Consider the following 14,990-nt stretch of genomic DNA (forward strand, 5'->3'; position numbering starts at 1 on the left):
TCTAATAACATTAATATTCAGTATGAAGTTCTAATAACATTAATATCCAGTATGAAGCTCTAATAGCATTAATATCCAGTATGAAGCTCTAATAGCATTAATATCCAGTATGAAGCTCTAATAACATTAATATCCAGTATGAAGTTCTAATAACATTAATATCCAGTATGAAGCTCTAATAGCATTAATATCCAGTATGAAGCTTTAATAATATTAATATCCAGTATGAAGCTCTAATAACATTAATATCCAGTATGAAGCTCTAATAACATTAATATCCAGTATGAAGCTCTAATATCATTAATATCCAGTATGAAGCTCTAATATCATTAATATCCAGTATGAAGCTTTAATATCATTAATATCCAGTATGAAGCTCTAATAACATTAATATCCAGTATGAAGCTCTAATATAATTAATATCCAGTATGAAGCTCTAATATCATTAATATTCAGTATGAAGCTCTAATAACATTAATATCCAGTATGAAGCTCTAATAACATTAATATCCAGTATGAAGTTCTAATAACATTAATATCCAGTATGAATGTCCAATAAAATTAACAACCGGTCTGAATTATAAATGTGTAATGTCAGTGTATGTGTATGTGTGTGTGTGTGTGTGTGTGTGTGTTTGTGTTGTGCAGTGTGTCTAATATAGTGGTGTGTGATGAGACCGTGAGGGTGTCCTTTTGGTTCGTGGTGACGACTCCAGGCAACACCTCGGAACTGCTGCCCAAGGAGGAAGTGGAGAACGCCATCAAGTCGGTACCCCCGCACGGCATTTTGGGAAAACAGTGTAAATTTGATGGAACTCGGAGCACGACAAGTTCGTTTGGTGTGAAGTAGAAATGCCGTGTCTTTCAGGAAGTTCAGGAACCGTATAAACAGTGCCTTCCTGCTCACTGACCAGACGCTGGACTTTGTGGGAATCAGCCCCACTCTGGCGGCCCCCGTCCACTACGACAATCCGCCCTGGCTCATCGTCTTCGGGGTGGTGATGGGGCTGGTGTGCGCTGGCATCGTCGCCATGCTGATCTCCACATTCTTACAGAAGGCGCGGTGAGTGCAAGAAGGAAGTGAGTGCAGCGTCTAGCGACAGCCAATGGGAGCAAGCTGTGGGTGGGGTTATACAACATCAACGGGCGTGGCTACTGTATGGCTACTGTATGGCTACATACTGCACTGCTGTGGGAGTCCATAGAGCTCCGAAAACGCAGTGGCGAATTTTCAGTGTAACAATCCCACAATGCACTGTTGTTGACGATGTTGTTAACGATGTTGTTGACAATGTTGTTAACGATGTTGTTAACGATGTTGTTGACAATGTTGTTGACGATGTTGTTAACGATGTTGTTGACGATGATGTTGACGATGTTGTTGACGATGTTGTTAACGATGTTGTTGACGATGATGTTGACGATGTTGTTGACGATGATGTTAACGATGTTGTTAACGATGATGTTGACGATGTTGTTGACGATGATGTTGACGATGTTGTTGACGATGATGTTAACGATGTTGTTAACGATGATGTTGACGATGTTGTTGACAATGTTGTTAACGATGTTGTTGATGATGTTGTTAACGATGTTGTTGACGATGATGTTGACGATGATGTTAATGATGTTGTTGACGATGATGTTGACGATGATGTTATCGATTTTCCTGCAGATCTAAGAAAGCGAGCGCTGACTCTGCGGACGAGGAGGACAGAAGCGGAACCATCGCAGGAAACGGAATTCACTGCGAAAGAATCGGGGAGAGAGACGGCATCTACAACCGAGGATTCGCCGATGACGACCGCTTCACCAAGCTGTAGCGCTGACCGAACACGAACGTCCAGATGCGGCCATAGTTTTCCATCATCCGAAAGGGCGTGAACCTTTCTTGATGATAGGGCCAATAGAAACGCTCCGAATAAAATCGTGTCACGTTAACTTCCGTCTCTCTTTCTCCTCCAGAGCTGACCTTCCAGAGGCAGGAGGGTCGCGTGAACAACCCTGACTAAATACTAAAAGTCCCCCAAAACCCCTCTCCAGATACAAATCTGAGCCTGAGTTCTGGCTTATGTAACTTTAAAGGACCTTTATGTAACTTTAACCTGATCTCCATTATTAATCGTAGCTTTTGGACCAGGCTCTGGATGCCAGGCCAGGCCAGTCCTATGTGCCGACGCAGCAGCGCAGCTTAATGAACGTTCAGAGGGAATCAATTATTCATGAGAACCACCAGCAACATCTCCACGGTGTGAGATTAGAGCCTCTCCCGGCTCCACGCTCGCCTGATCACAGAGAACTTTAACCGTCTGTCAGGAGCAGAAATGGAGGACAGTGCTAATGTCACTTTCCAGCAACAGGAGTGGCGCTGGTTTTAAAGAGCGGGCCGGAACTTTCTATTATAATAATTCCTCACAGTTCAGCTGCCCTGAATTATTTAAACACGCTCATGTCGCAGGTTTTAAACATTTATATAGGCTAACGGCGGTGCTGGGCCGTAACTGCAGCTCCTGAGGTTCCGTAAGTGCAGGTTTAATGGATTCGCACTTTTCCGAGTCTCTTCAGTTCAGACTGGAACACTTACACTTCTGCTCAGGTGGCTCAGCTCCACTCCAGTCATTAGCGTTTAGCTCCTGATTGCTGGTTTGGGTTTGAGTCCAGTCTGTGACTCGGTTCCGATCCTGGACTGATTTACGTTTAAAGCTTATTGTCCTGTAGTAACACTACTTACACTTACTAGTGTTTAAAATAACCCTCTGGAGGTCCACGCTGTAAGTTACTGTAAAAAATTTAAATATATATAAAAAAAAGTTTTCATTTGACAAAATTGTATAATAGAAATATTAATTAAATTGAGTAAAAAAACTCATATATTAAATAAAATAAATGCTTATTGAGTTTAAGGTGACCTGAGATATTGACAAAAAATAATAATAATTTTGACTGAGTACTATTTGATTTATTGAGTATTTTGATTAATCAGATAAATAAAATGTTTATTTTTTTTTAAAAATTTGTTTCATTAAATAAAGTATAATTTAATATATAAAAAATATATATATTGAGTGCAAACTGAGATATTGACAAATCTAAAGAATAAAAAATATAATCTTGAATTAAACTGTGTGATGGTCAATAATAATAAAAAAGACCTAATTTAATTGAGTAAAAATTGAGTTGTTATTATATAATCTATTATAAAAGATTTTGTGAAAAAAAATAACAACAACTAAATTCTTAAAAATCTTTATGTAATTGAGCGTAAACTGAGACAATGTCAAAATTAAATAATATAACTATTACTTTAATTAAATGTAAAATTCTGGGTTTGTGAAAAATCGAAAGTGCGTAAATATATTTAACTAAGTGTAAACATTTACCGGAGGTTTTCTTCCTGTTTCATCTTCCTGGTTCTTTTTATTTTACAGAAAAAAAATGTATTTGTGTAAAACATTGTTTGGGGCTTCGATATTATTAATAAAGATTCCTAAAGGTTCTGTTTGGAGTGATCCCTCAGAAGAACCCTCAGAACCCGCTTTCTGGTTTCCTAATAAACTTTAAATAAAAGGTTCTTTAAGTAAAGAACAGGAAGAGAAGGAGATCTAGACAGAGACTAAAGAACCTGAATGTCTACGTTCTATAACAATAAAAGCTTTTTATTGTTTTTTTATTTTAAAACTGTAGTTCTAAGACAAGAACCATTAGGAACCTTTTATAGAACTGTAGTTCTAGGACAAGAACCATTAGGAACCTTTTATAGAACTGTAGTTCTGGGACCTGAGAACCATAAGGGTTCTTTTATAGAACCTTTTATAGAACTGTAGTTCTGGGACCTGAGAACCATAAGGGTTCTTTTATAGAACCTTTTATAGAACTGTAGTTCTGGGACCTGAGAACCATAAGGGTTCTTTTATAGAACCATTTATAGAACTGTAGTTCTGGGACAATAACCATTAGGGTTCTTTTAAAGAACTGAAGTTCTAGTACGTGACCCATTAGGAACCTTTTATAGAACTGTAGTTCTAAGACAAGAACCATTAGGGTTCCTTAATAGAGCTGTAGTTCTGGAACCTGAGAACCATTAGGAACCTCCTGTAGGCTGTAGGGTGTAACTGAGCCCTATAGGAAGGTGCTGTAGCTGACACAGGTGACGCAGGTGACGCAGGTGAAGCAGGTGACGCAGGTGAGGCAGGTCCAGGTGTGTGTTGGTCTTCGGTGTGTGTGAGGGGGCGCGGTGTGTGTCCTGAGTCCCCTGCTCTGAGAGCAGCTCTGGGTTTAATGAGTGACGGCTGCAGGTGTTTTTACTGAGCTGTGATAAAGCTGTGAGCGCGGTGAGGAACGGCAGCCTGATAAAACTGTGTACTGAAATACAGGCTCCAGTTCCCAGCAGATTAGCGGTGTGAGTGAGAGTGTGTGTGTGTGTGTGTGTGTTTGTGTAAGTGTGTGTAGTGGTTGTTTGTTGAGAGGAGAACACAGTGCTAATTAAAGCGCAGCTCTAAACTCTGCACTTATTTTGCTTTTTGAAGTAATTATCTGAAGCTGCTCCTCGGCTCCCAGGGTCCGCCGCTCGGCTCCTCGGCTCTGCTGTTTGGCTCCCAGGGTCTACCGCTCGGCTCCCAGGGTCTGCCGCTCGGCTCCTCGGCTCTGCTGTTCGGCTCCTCGGCTCCTTTCTTCTATTATTTAAACTGGGAAAGAGTAAAGGTTCTCACCGGCTTCCTGCAGTGGAGCACCACAAACATCAATAACAGAAAATAATGATTATTTCTATAATCAAAGTCTATATAAATACATCTACACTATATAGACAAAAGTATTGGGACACCTGCTCACGCAAGGCCATTGAAAAGAGCTGATCCTGCTTCTGTTGGAGTGACTGTCTCTACTGTCCAGAGAAGAAAACTCTCTACTAGATTCTGGAGGAGCATTGCTGTGAGGGTTTGATGTCAGGATGTCGGATGATGATCATCATTCCACCTCATCATCCCCAACTCATCCGATCCAAAAGTACTGGATGAAGCTCCTTCACCATCATTCTAGAGCTCTTCCACTGCTCCACAGCTCCTCAATGCTGGGGGGCTTTATACCCCCTCACTGCCTCCCGCAGACTCTACACAGCTCTGCCTGCCTTTAAACACAGCGTTTGCATTTCCCACGTTGTCCCGCCCTGCCTCTAATCTAACAGATAATCCAGACCACGATTCTTATCCTCATACACACTCAGCCTAAAGCAGTGTGGTGTCTTGTACAGTGTGTGTGTGTGTGTGTGTGTGTGAGAGAGAGAGAGAGAGAGAGAGAGAGAGAGTGTGCAGAGATTAAAGTTGAAACTTTAGTTCATTCAGTGTGGAGATGTAAGTTCAGCCACAGACAGAGCGAGCAGTCTGTCTGTCTGTCTGTCTATCTATCTGTCTGTCTGTCTGTCTGTCTATCTATCTAAATGTGTGTCTGTCTATCTATCTATCTATCTATCTATCTATCTATCTATCTATCTGTCTGTCTGTCTGTCTGTCTATCTATCTATCTGTATATCTGTCTGTCTATCTGTCTGTCTGTCTATCTACCTATCTATGTCTGTCTATCTATCTATCTGTATATCTGTCTGTCTATCTGTCTGTCTATCTACCTATCTATCTATCTCTGTCTGTCTATCTATCTATCTATCTATCTATCTATCTATCTGTATATCTGTCTGTCTATCTATCTGTATATCTGTCTGTCTATCTGTCTGTCTGTCTATCTATCTGTCTATCTGTCTATCTCTGTCTATCTACCTATCTATCTATCTCTGTCTGTCTATCTATCTGTCTATCTACCTATCTATCTATCTATCTGTCTATCTATCTGTCTGTTTGTATCTGTCTATCTGTCAGTGTGGAGGTTTAACGGCACAGCGGTGTGTGTGTGTGTGTGTGTGTGTAAGGACCGACTCCTACACTGCTAAGCAGACTTCATTCAGGTTAAGCATTAACAGCCCCTTACACTGTTTTACTGAGCTGTTTACGCCACCAATCCCCGTCTGCTGTGTGTGAGAGAGGGCAGGCCAGCAGGCCAGGGGACACGCAGAGCGTCAACAACCGGGCGCCATGTTACTCTCTGCCTGTGCAGTTCAGTTCAGGGTATGAGCTTAAAATAAAGGCTTTTCAGGTTTCGGTGACCCTCTGCGGTCATGCCAGTGTCCTCTCTCTGTATGGGCCTCTCTCTTTGACAAATCAGTCCTTTCCCTCATCATGTTTAACCGATACCTCTTCACGGTTAAACTCTAGACTTGCTCATGGCCACTGTGCTGTCATCCTTCACGGTCTGCCTGATGGACCAGGCTTTCACTTGACAAAGCTGATATGCTGCTTTGTTTCTGCCTCAAAGAGATCTACTGTAATTAAATTGACCCTTTTTGACCGCCATGCTAACGTCTCATCTACAGTCAGCTCGAGTCCCTTTGTTAGCTCTCGTGTACAGGTTCTGGGTTGCAGCTAATTGACCAATTACTTATGGTGCACAGAAATGGATGAACAATGCATAAAGCAGGCTTTCATGCCCACGCAGCTCAGCCATAATGGCTGTTCTGACCCTCGAATTAAAACAGGCCGTTTGTACGGTGACCTCAATGAGCGTTTTCACGAAGGCCTGAGTAGATCAACTAGGTGTTTGAAGGGAACTGGGAATACTGGCCTTCCTCCTGGAGAGAATGGGAAATCTGCCACACTCATTTGATTGACACCTCATCATCTCCAACTCCCCAACTCATCCCAGTCCAACAGCAACCACAGCTTCACTGCTCCACAGCTCAATACTGGGCTGGCGGTCTTTACACCCCTCTAGCCCACACCTGGCATTAGTCAGCATAATGCCAACAGATCTGCTCCAGAGAGTGCTATTCTTTTGGCAGACTAGCAGACAAGCTGCGTGTGTGTGTGCATTTGCACATCTGTGTCAGCGATGGGGGCAACCAAAAGTAGCTGAATGCATTCATTGGAAGGGGTGTCCACAAACTTTTGAATATGCAGTACTTCATAAAAGCCTACCCACTCACAGACAAGGTCAAAGTCCTCGAGTTACCGTGCTCGAGTTTCGAGCCTCACGCTGGTTTACAGGTTTGGAGCTTTTCAGGTTTATCGCTCTTACATAACCAGCAAACGACCATGAAGACTCCCACAAAGACACTCCTCACCGTAAAACACAAGCCAACCACATTCAGTCCAGAAGATCCAAGGCCAAAGCCTGATGACTCTTCTGGAGGCAATCTGTGGAAATCAAAGACACTCGAACATGAAAACACACTTTAAAAGAACACCTTGGGCCCAATTCTAGCGATCTTCAGGCGAGCCGTGCACCATGCAGCTTGATTTAGGGGCGTGTCGGTGTGTTTTTGCTATGGTAACGACGGGAAAAGTTTGCCTTGCTCGGCTTGAAACGCTCAAAAGTCTCTTAATTAATCATGGGTGTGGTTTTTTTTTTGGGTACAACATGCAGTAATAAACCATCAGCACTCGCCGTACCATTTAAGAGCCAGGGGCGGTCTTTCTGACCTTCGCGGATTCCTATTTCAGTGGTGTAGAGCATGGGGGGGTGTACGAGTGTCGGGCTGCACGTGCCTGTGTTGACAATTCGCTGCCGAGATAGCAACAAACGTCTGACTGTTGACGAACGTCTGCCTAGGCTGTTTTCAGTGAGTGGAGCTCCTGTGTTTTCTGTTGCCGAGATACGCAGCAATACGCCAGAAACTGACGTGCACACCCCCATCAAATCGAGACCCATCGACATAGAGATATACACAAGCAGCACTGCTGTTTAAATGACGCAGATGGGAGGCGTTAAAATAGACTGTTGGCGGGGTGTAAGATAGCAACAAGCATCGCGACAGGCCTTGCACAGGGTGTAAGATAAGGTCCCTTGAGCTCCTAGGAGCCTTAGGAGGAGAGCAATGTCTGGGAAAATAGCTGCAGAACCCCGAGCGCCTGTAGAGGCTGCATGGTGGTTATTTTCACACTGAACCTTGGTTACTGTCTGATCCGAGATCAGATCAGATCTGGAAACAGCCCACAGCTGCGTCAGTGCACACTGAATTTGTTAAGCTTGTCTATTGTGCCACACACACACACACACAGATAACATACATGTATATATGTCCACAAACATTTGACCACTTAAAGCTAGTAGATGGGTCAAAAGCAGTGGAAGAACTGTGTTCCTTGGACAGATTGAACAGTAGAGACAGTTACTCCAACAAAAGCAGAATTGACTCTTTTAATAACCTTAATTTCCAAAAAAAAACTATGAGCATTGAGCAGGTGTCCCAATACTTTTGTCATATTTATAGTTTTGAATGAAGGGAGAATATTCTAGGTTCCTTCAGCAAACAAACATAGTCTGTTCAGCAAACTCAGGTCTTTTTTTGGTAGACCCCACCAGACCCACAGAACCATCGTACTGAGGGTTACTCCGCAGGTGCACATCATTTGTATGGTGTAATAACTGTGACCTGAGGTGTAAAGGTGATTTTGTGAGGCGCTGGACTGTGCAGATTAAGACCCGGCATTGAGGGTATTACAGTAAGAGCCTTAAAGTGTGTTGGTCTGTGCTCTGGAACCCCCCCGTCACTCCCTGCAGCCAAACACCATTCCATAAGAGCTGCAATCAATAGGTTAGAAACCCATGTCCTCGATAGCAGCACACGAGCAGAATACACACTGATACGGTTCCCCATGTGTAAAGACCCCTCCTGCAGACGCCCCGGCTTTAAGAACTTTTAAGAAGAACACTTATCCAGTTCCACATTCAGCCATGAGCTGCAGAGTCTCCCGAGGAACTGACCCAGAGTCTGCTTTAGTGGTCATCAGCCTTCTGAAGACATACCTCAGAAGAAAGGGCCTCACACCCCTCAAGAAGAAGGGATGAAGAGTGGCCCACGGATCCAGGCCAAAGAGTTCGTTGAGCGATGGTGTAGAAGAACCACCTTTGGTTCCCTAAAGAACCATGTTTGAAAAAGTGAACTGTGAGAAGGAACTTTTGTGAGAAGCTCCTAGAACCTTGACACTGTGTGACAGAAGTTTGTGGACACTCCTTCAAATGAATGCATTCAGCTGTACCTACTGCTGACACAGATGTGCAGTCCCTGTCTAGTCCTCGTAGAGAGGTACTGCCAATAGAATAGGACCCTCTGGAGCAGATAGTAAACATGAAGGCTTGAGCTAGAGGGGCCTGTATGGGTAGCCCAGCTGGGAATTGGGAAGGTTCCATATTGGTCCTGGAAGGGTCAGTGATGGGACGAGAAGGGGTTAAACACGGCCCCATCAAGGTTGTACACTGCATACAGGGCCTAGATGGGACCCATGTGAGGTTAGGGTGGGCTGTAACGATACTGCCCATTTGGGAAGCCCAACTGGGTCCCAGTCAAAACGCATGACCCATGCCCTCCTGGAACCCACCTAGCCCACGTTCCACCCATGTGAGAATCCAATACTTTTGAAGACAGTTACGTCAACAAAAGCAGGAAAAAACAATGAATGATCAGGTGTCCCAATACTTTTGTCCCACAATATATACGTTAAACGTTGCAGAGCTAACTGGTGTAAGTAGGTTTCCATTAGATTTTGGCTGGCTACCTTAGCCTTGTAGGTCCAGCGCTAAACTTAAGCGAACTTCAGACACCCAACATGACCTGACAGATCGAGTAACTTCAGGGCTTTTGGGGGGACGGTGTAAATGTGATGTTTTCCTGAGCCACGGCTTTAACGCCAGTGTTGTTTTGACCCTTGTTGGGTAGCAGGGTCACCTGAGTCCACTTCATCTCGGCTTGTACTGACAGCCCTGATGCTTGAAGGCCCTTATTTGGTGGTAGAACACGTCCGAAGCTGTTCTCCGAGGACACGCTGAGCTGGAACACGGTTCTGCTTTCTTCCACTGATCTTTCCTCAGACGCTCGGTTAGAAAAAGGGGCTCCTCGGGTTCAGAGGACGCCTTCAAAGGCAAGCAGGGCTCTGGGGTTTCTGTGGGACGTCCAGCCGTGAGTCAACAACACAACAGACCCGACAGACAGCGCCAGTCAAATGCAAGAGGGCCGGGGAGCAGGTGACCCCATCTGAGGGGAACGACTGCAGATGTGTGTGTGTGTGTGTGTGTGTGTGTGTGTTCAAAGTGACTTTGAAGCCACTTCTACCAGATTAGCTCATATCAGTGGAAACATCTCATCTTCTTTTAATGATCATTGCTTTGGTAGTAATGTAGCTTGGGTATTACCGAGCCGAAGAGAGAGAGAGAGCGAGTGAGAGGGCGAGAGAGCATCAGTCAGAATGAATGCGGTGTGTGTGTGTGTGTGTGGGTGTGTGTGTGTGCGTGTTTGTTGCTCTTTGAAGTGTGCGCTGGCTCTCAGGCTGCCTGTGGAATAAGCTGACACCAGCACAGCCTCAGAACCTCGGAGACAACAGCACATCAACCTCATGCAGGAGGCTACAGTCTTCAGCAGGCAAAAGTATGTGGACACCCGCCTCCCCAGCATTTCTTCTGAAATCAAGGATTGCAACAGGGGATTACTCCTCTGGCTGTTAAGATGTGCATGGAACATTGCTGTGAGCAGGATGTGGATTGATTGCATTGCATGGTTGATTAGTTCTGCCACTTCAACTCATCCCCAAAGGCACTGGATGGAGCTCCATCATCCTTCAACACAGCCCAATGCTGGGGGGCTTTAGACCCCTCTAGCCCTTGCTCAGCCCAGGGCATAGTTCCAGAGCATCCAGTTGAAGGGGTGTCTGGATACTTTTGGACATGTGTGGTATGTCAATGCAGTGCTTCACATATCGACCCCCATTAACTCTAGAGGCACCAGTTCAGCACTGTGACTGGTGGTACTGGTACCTACTACATCTCCACCGTGAGGAATGGGACCACAGTGTGTACCACAGCAACCACCTGGGGCACTTAAGCAACCACCTAACATACCATAGCAGCTACCCTAGCAACCACCAAGAAAACACTTTATCAACACATTAGTTACCACCTGGAATGCCATAGCAACTGCCCAGCAACAATCTGGCAACTAGCTGGGAACCATACCAACCATCTAAAAACACCTAAGCTATACCACTAAGTGGCATTGATTTAGAAAAACCCTGGATCACCTTAACAACCACCTGGGATGCCATAGCAACCACCTAGAAAGCCAACACTACAACACCGACATCATAGCATCCACCAGAGCAATCGCCTTGAACACCTCAGCAACCACCCAAAATACCATAGCAGGGATACTATAGTAGCACTAGAGCAACCACCCACCTAGCAACACCATAGCAACCACTTGTAATACCACAGTAACCACTTAGCTAAAACTGTTTCCCCCTAGTGATTACATAGCAACAGCCTAACAACTGCCTGAAAGCAGGAACCGCTTAAACGGTGCCGCTTTTCTGTGTTTTCTTCAGGGGATTCAGCATTGTTCTAGGTAATTATTATGGTTCTAGACAGCACCGGAATGGTGACTGTAAAGAGCCACAGAACCTTTTTTGGGTACTAAACAGAGCCATTCTTGCTCAAACTGTTAAAGAACACAAGCTGATTGTTTCTATACTAGAACTTCTGCACCTACGGAGAAACTTCTACAATGTTCTCCGGTTCCGCGCCGGCAGATCCTGCCCAGCCAGGCAGGACCGGCCCAGAAGCCGCGTGTGGATTCAGCCGTCCGTGAAGCCAATCACACAGCCCAGTGACCGCCACACTGCAGGACAGACCCCACAGCCCGGCATGCCCACGGGCCGCTATTATCATCGTAATTAATTCACTGCTGTCGCGGGACTCCGCCGGCTAACGGCTGCAGAGCTCCGGAGTTCTCCCCGAGACGCTGCTCTTAGCTCCCAGGCTCAGCCTTTCAGACGCTGGATCAATGGACTGTGTAAGAGCTGCCGTCGAGAACACGGTCCTCCTGAAAAACAACAACAAACTTTCACTCCTCTGACAGCCAGTGCAACCCTCGGGCCGCTGGTTCATCAAACCACTCCGAGTAAAAGCGCCGGTCAGCAGCGAGACCATGTTCGCGCTGTTCGATTCATTAAAGCGAGACTTTGTCAAAAAATCGATACACAATTTCATCCCGTACCTCAAAGACGTCGATCAGCCGAGTCGTGATCAGTGCCTGAAGTTGACTTCTTTAGCTTCTGAGCTGGAGCTACGAGGCTAATTTAGCTAACAAGAACCTTTTAGGACGCTAATGACCATGTGCTAATTAGCGCATGTGCCTCAAACTGTGAGGAGGTGCTCAGTAATCTCTAATAGACCCCTGGTTATCTAGAACATGGACTGAAGAACATCAACAGTGTTAAAAGTAGGGAATCCTGAAATAAACCTGTACCGCAGTCCACGTTCTAGATATACAGTGTCAAAAACCACACTAGCAAGTGAATGAGACATTACTGAAGACCTCAATATGATTAAGGTGTCTGTGCTAATGCTAATTAGCATGCTATATGGTTTTATTACTCCCTAGCAACCACCTGAGATAACATAGCAACTGCATAGCAACAACCTTGCAACGTTTTAGCAACCACCTGGGACACCATAGCCACACATGGAATGTTGTAACAACTGGATGGCAACAACTTAGCAACCATTTTGGATACCATAGCAACAGTTGCACTCTACTGACTCGTTGTTAGAGATAGTTGACTCATATTGTGTCAGAAATTACATAAACAAGTGCATTAGAGACATTAGGACTATAGCAACCATAAGGCTCCCTAGCAACCACCAAGACATACCATAGCAACTGCATAGCAACAACCTTGCAACACTTTAGTGACTACCAGGAATACCACAGCAGCCTAATCGCACAACATTTCAGCAACCACCTGGGACACCTTAGCCATCACCAGGAATGTCGTAGCAACTGGATAGCAAAAACTTAGCAACAGCTTGGGACACCATGGCAACCACGTAGCAACAGCAGTTTCAACCTATTGACAGAAGCCACATAAGCAAGTGAATTAGAGGTTACTGAACACCTTCATATGGTTTGCTAATTAGCATTAGCATTAGCATTAGCATAAGGTTTCTTTGATTGTTGGCTACATTAGCCTCATAGCGCCAGCTCAGAAAGAAAATAAGTGAACCTCAGACACTGATCAGGAAGGTCTGGGATGTTTCTTATGTTGTTCTACCCTGAAACGCAAGAGGCTACACAGGGTACAGGCTACGGAGTAGCGGGAGGTGGAGTAAACCATGGTAAAATCACTGTGAAGTGAGGGGTCAAGTGTCTAATTCTTCCAAACACAACGTCAACAGAAAATATGATAAAAATGTTCCTCTGAAGCTCAATTCCATTTATTATATTAATATTGATAATAAACCAGTGTTGATATATAGATATACGGTCCATTTAGAGGAGTCTGTTAGTTGCTAAGCAACCATAGATATCTGAACCAAGACAGTGTTCAGATGTCCTTAACACTGCAGTCATTTAATTAACTTTTCACTTTTTTTGGTCACATAATTATGGATATGTCATAATACAGCCGTGATTAGCGCAGAAAGATTCTTATTATAAGTAGCTTCAGCTCTATGCGATTTCCTATCAGTGGTGAATCCTGACTATTAGATCTACAGGAGCTGAGGCTAATTTCTGCTAGCGTTGAACTCTTTTGAATCCATTTCGACCAGCAAGACAGAACTGGTCGGCTAGCAAGGCCAGCATCACTCCAGCTGGTCGGCTAGCAAGGCCAGCATCTCCAAGCAGGTCAACTAGCATGGCCAGCATCACTCCAGCTGGTCGGCTAGCAAGGCCAGCATCTCCAAGCAGGTCAACTAGCATGGCCAGCATCACCAAGCTGCGTAACTATTATGGCCAGCATGTCCAAGTAGGTTAACTAGCATGGCCAGCATCTCCAAGCTAGTCAGCTAGCCTTTGCCAGCATCTCCTAGCTGGTTGACTAGCATGGCCAGCATCACTCCAGCTGGTCGGCTAGCAAGGCCAGCATCTCCAAGCTGGTCGACTAGCATGGTCAGCATCTCCTAGCTGGTTGACTAGCATGGTCAGCATCTCCTAGCTGGTTGACTAGCATGGCCAGCATCACTCCAGCTGCTTGGCTAGCAAGGCCAGCATCTCCAAGCTGGTCGACTAGCATGGTCAGCATCTCCTAGCTGGTTGACTAGCATGGTCAGCATCTCCTAGCTGGTTGACTAGCATGGCCAGCATCACTCCAGCTGCTTGGCTAGCAAGGCCAGCATCTCCAAGCTGGTCGACTAGCATGGCCAGCATCTCCAAGCTAGTCAGCTAGCCTTTGCCAGCATCTCCAAGCTGGTCGACCAGCATGGCCAGCATCACTCCATGTTTTCACACATTTTCAACCACCTTGACCCTCAAAGACCAGCTTCGACCTTCTGAAACCAGTTACCAGCACAAGCTGTCCTGGAGCTGGGTTCCTCAGCAGGGTTGTTAGCGACATTAGGCTCGTAGCTCCAGTGCTAAACTACAGTAGCTGAATCATGACTCAGCAGGTCGACTACATGAGGGCTAAACGCCTGGCTTTAAAATACAAGCAATAAGGGCTGATTGTAGCTAGCGCTGTATCATCAGTGGCCTAACTGCGCTTGGAGGTGATACTCCGTGGTCACAACTGCGCTCTGGATTGGATTCCACTTGTGGTCAATCGGTTCAGGAGATAAACTCATTAGAGGGGATGAATTATGCTCATTAAGGGAGCCGGCCCGAGTTTGGATTTCAGCTGCGCTCGGCTCAGCGAGCGTGAAAATGACCACAGCGATTAGTATAATGACTTTTTGCTCTGATGATACTGTAGTACTATCATAACCAAGGCCCTGTGTTTACCCTCTTCTCTCATATCAGACACTGGAAAAGAAAGTGATGCACTGAACTGAGCTGATTCTGATGTGTCCATAATTGCTTCGTGAAGATAACTGGCTACTTGAACGCGGCTCTGCTAATACAGGACACTGAAGGCTGACTCTGGTTTATTTAAGTGCATTACTTCTCAGGCTGCAGAAGC

The 14,990-nt window shown here is 45.1% G+C and overlaps 1 protein-coding gene across 1 annotated transcript in view; it reads left to right on the forward strand.

Moving 5' to 3' along the window:
- The window catches only part of cltrn (collectrin, amino acid transport regulator), a 4,545-nt gene extending 2,604 nt beyond the window's left edge, over window positions 1-1,941 (forward strand). The window contains exons 2-4 of the mRNA XM_072672137.1: window positions 649-765; window positions 869-1,063; window positions 1,676-1,941. Of these exons, the coding sequence (XP_072528238.1) occupies window positions 649-765; window positions 869-1,063; window positions 1,676-1,823 (460 nt within the window). The 3' untranslated portion in view covers window positions 1,824-1,941. The remainder of the gene's footprint in view (window positions 1-648; window positions 766-868; window positions 1,064-1,675) is intronic.
- Window positions 1,942-14,990: the final 13,049 nt, after the last annotated feature.

This window comes from Salminus brasiliensis, unplaced genomic scaffold (genome assembly GCF_030463535.1).
Source record: "Salminus brasiliensis unplaced genomic scaffold, fSalBra1.hap2 scaffold_78, whole genome shotgun sequence".
NCBI lineage: Eukaryota > Metazoa > Chordata > Actinopteri > Characiformes > Bryconidae > Salminus > Salminus brasiliensis.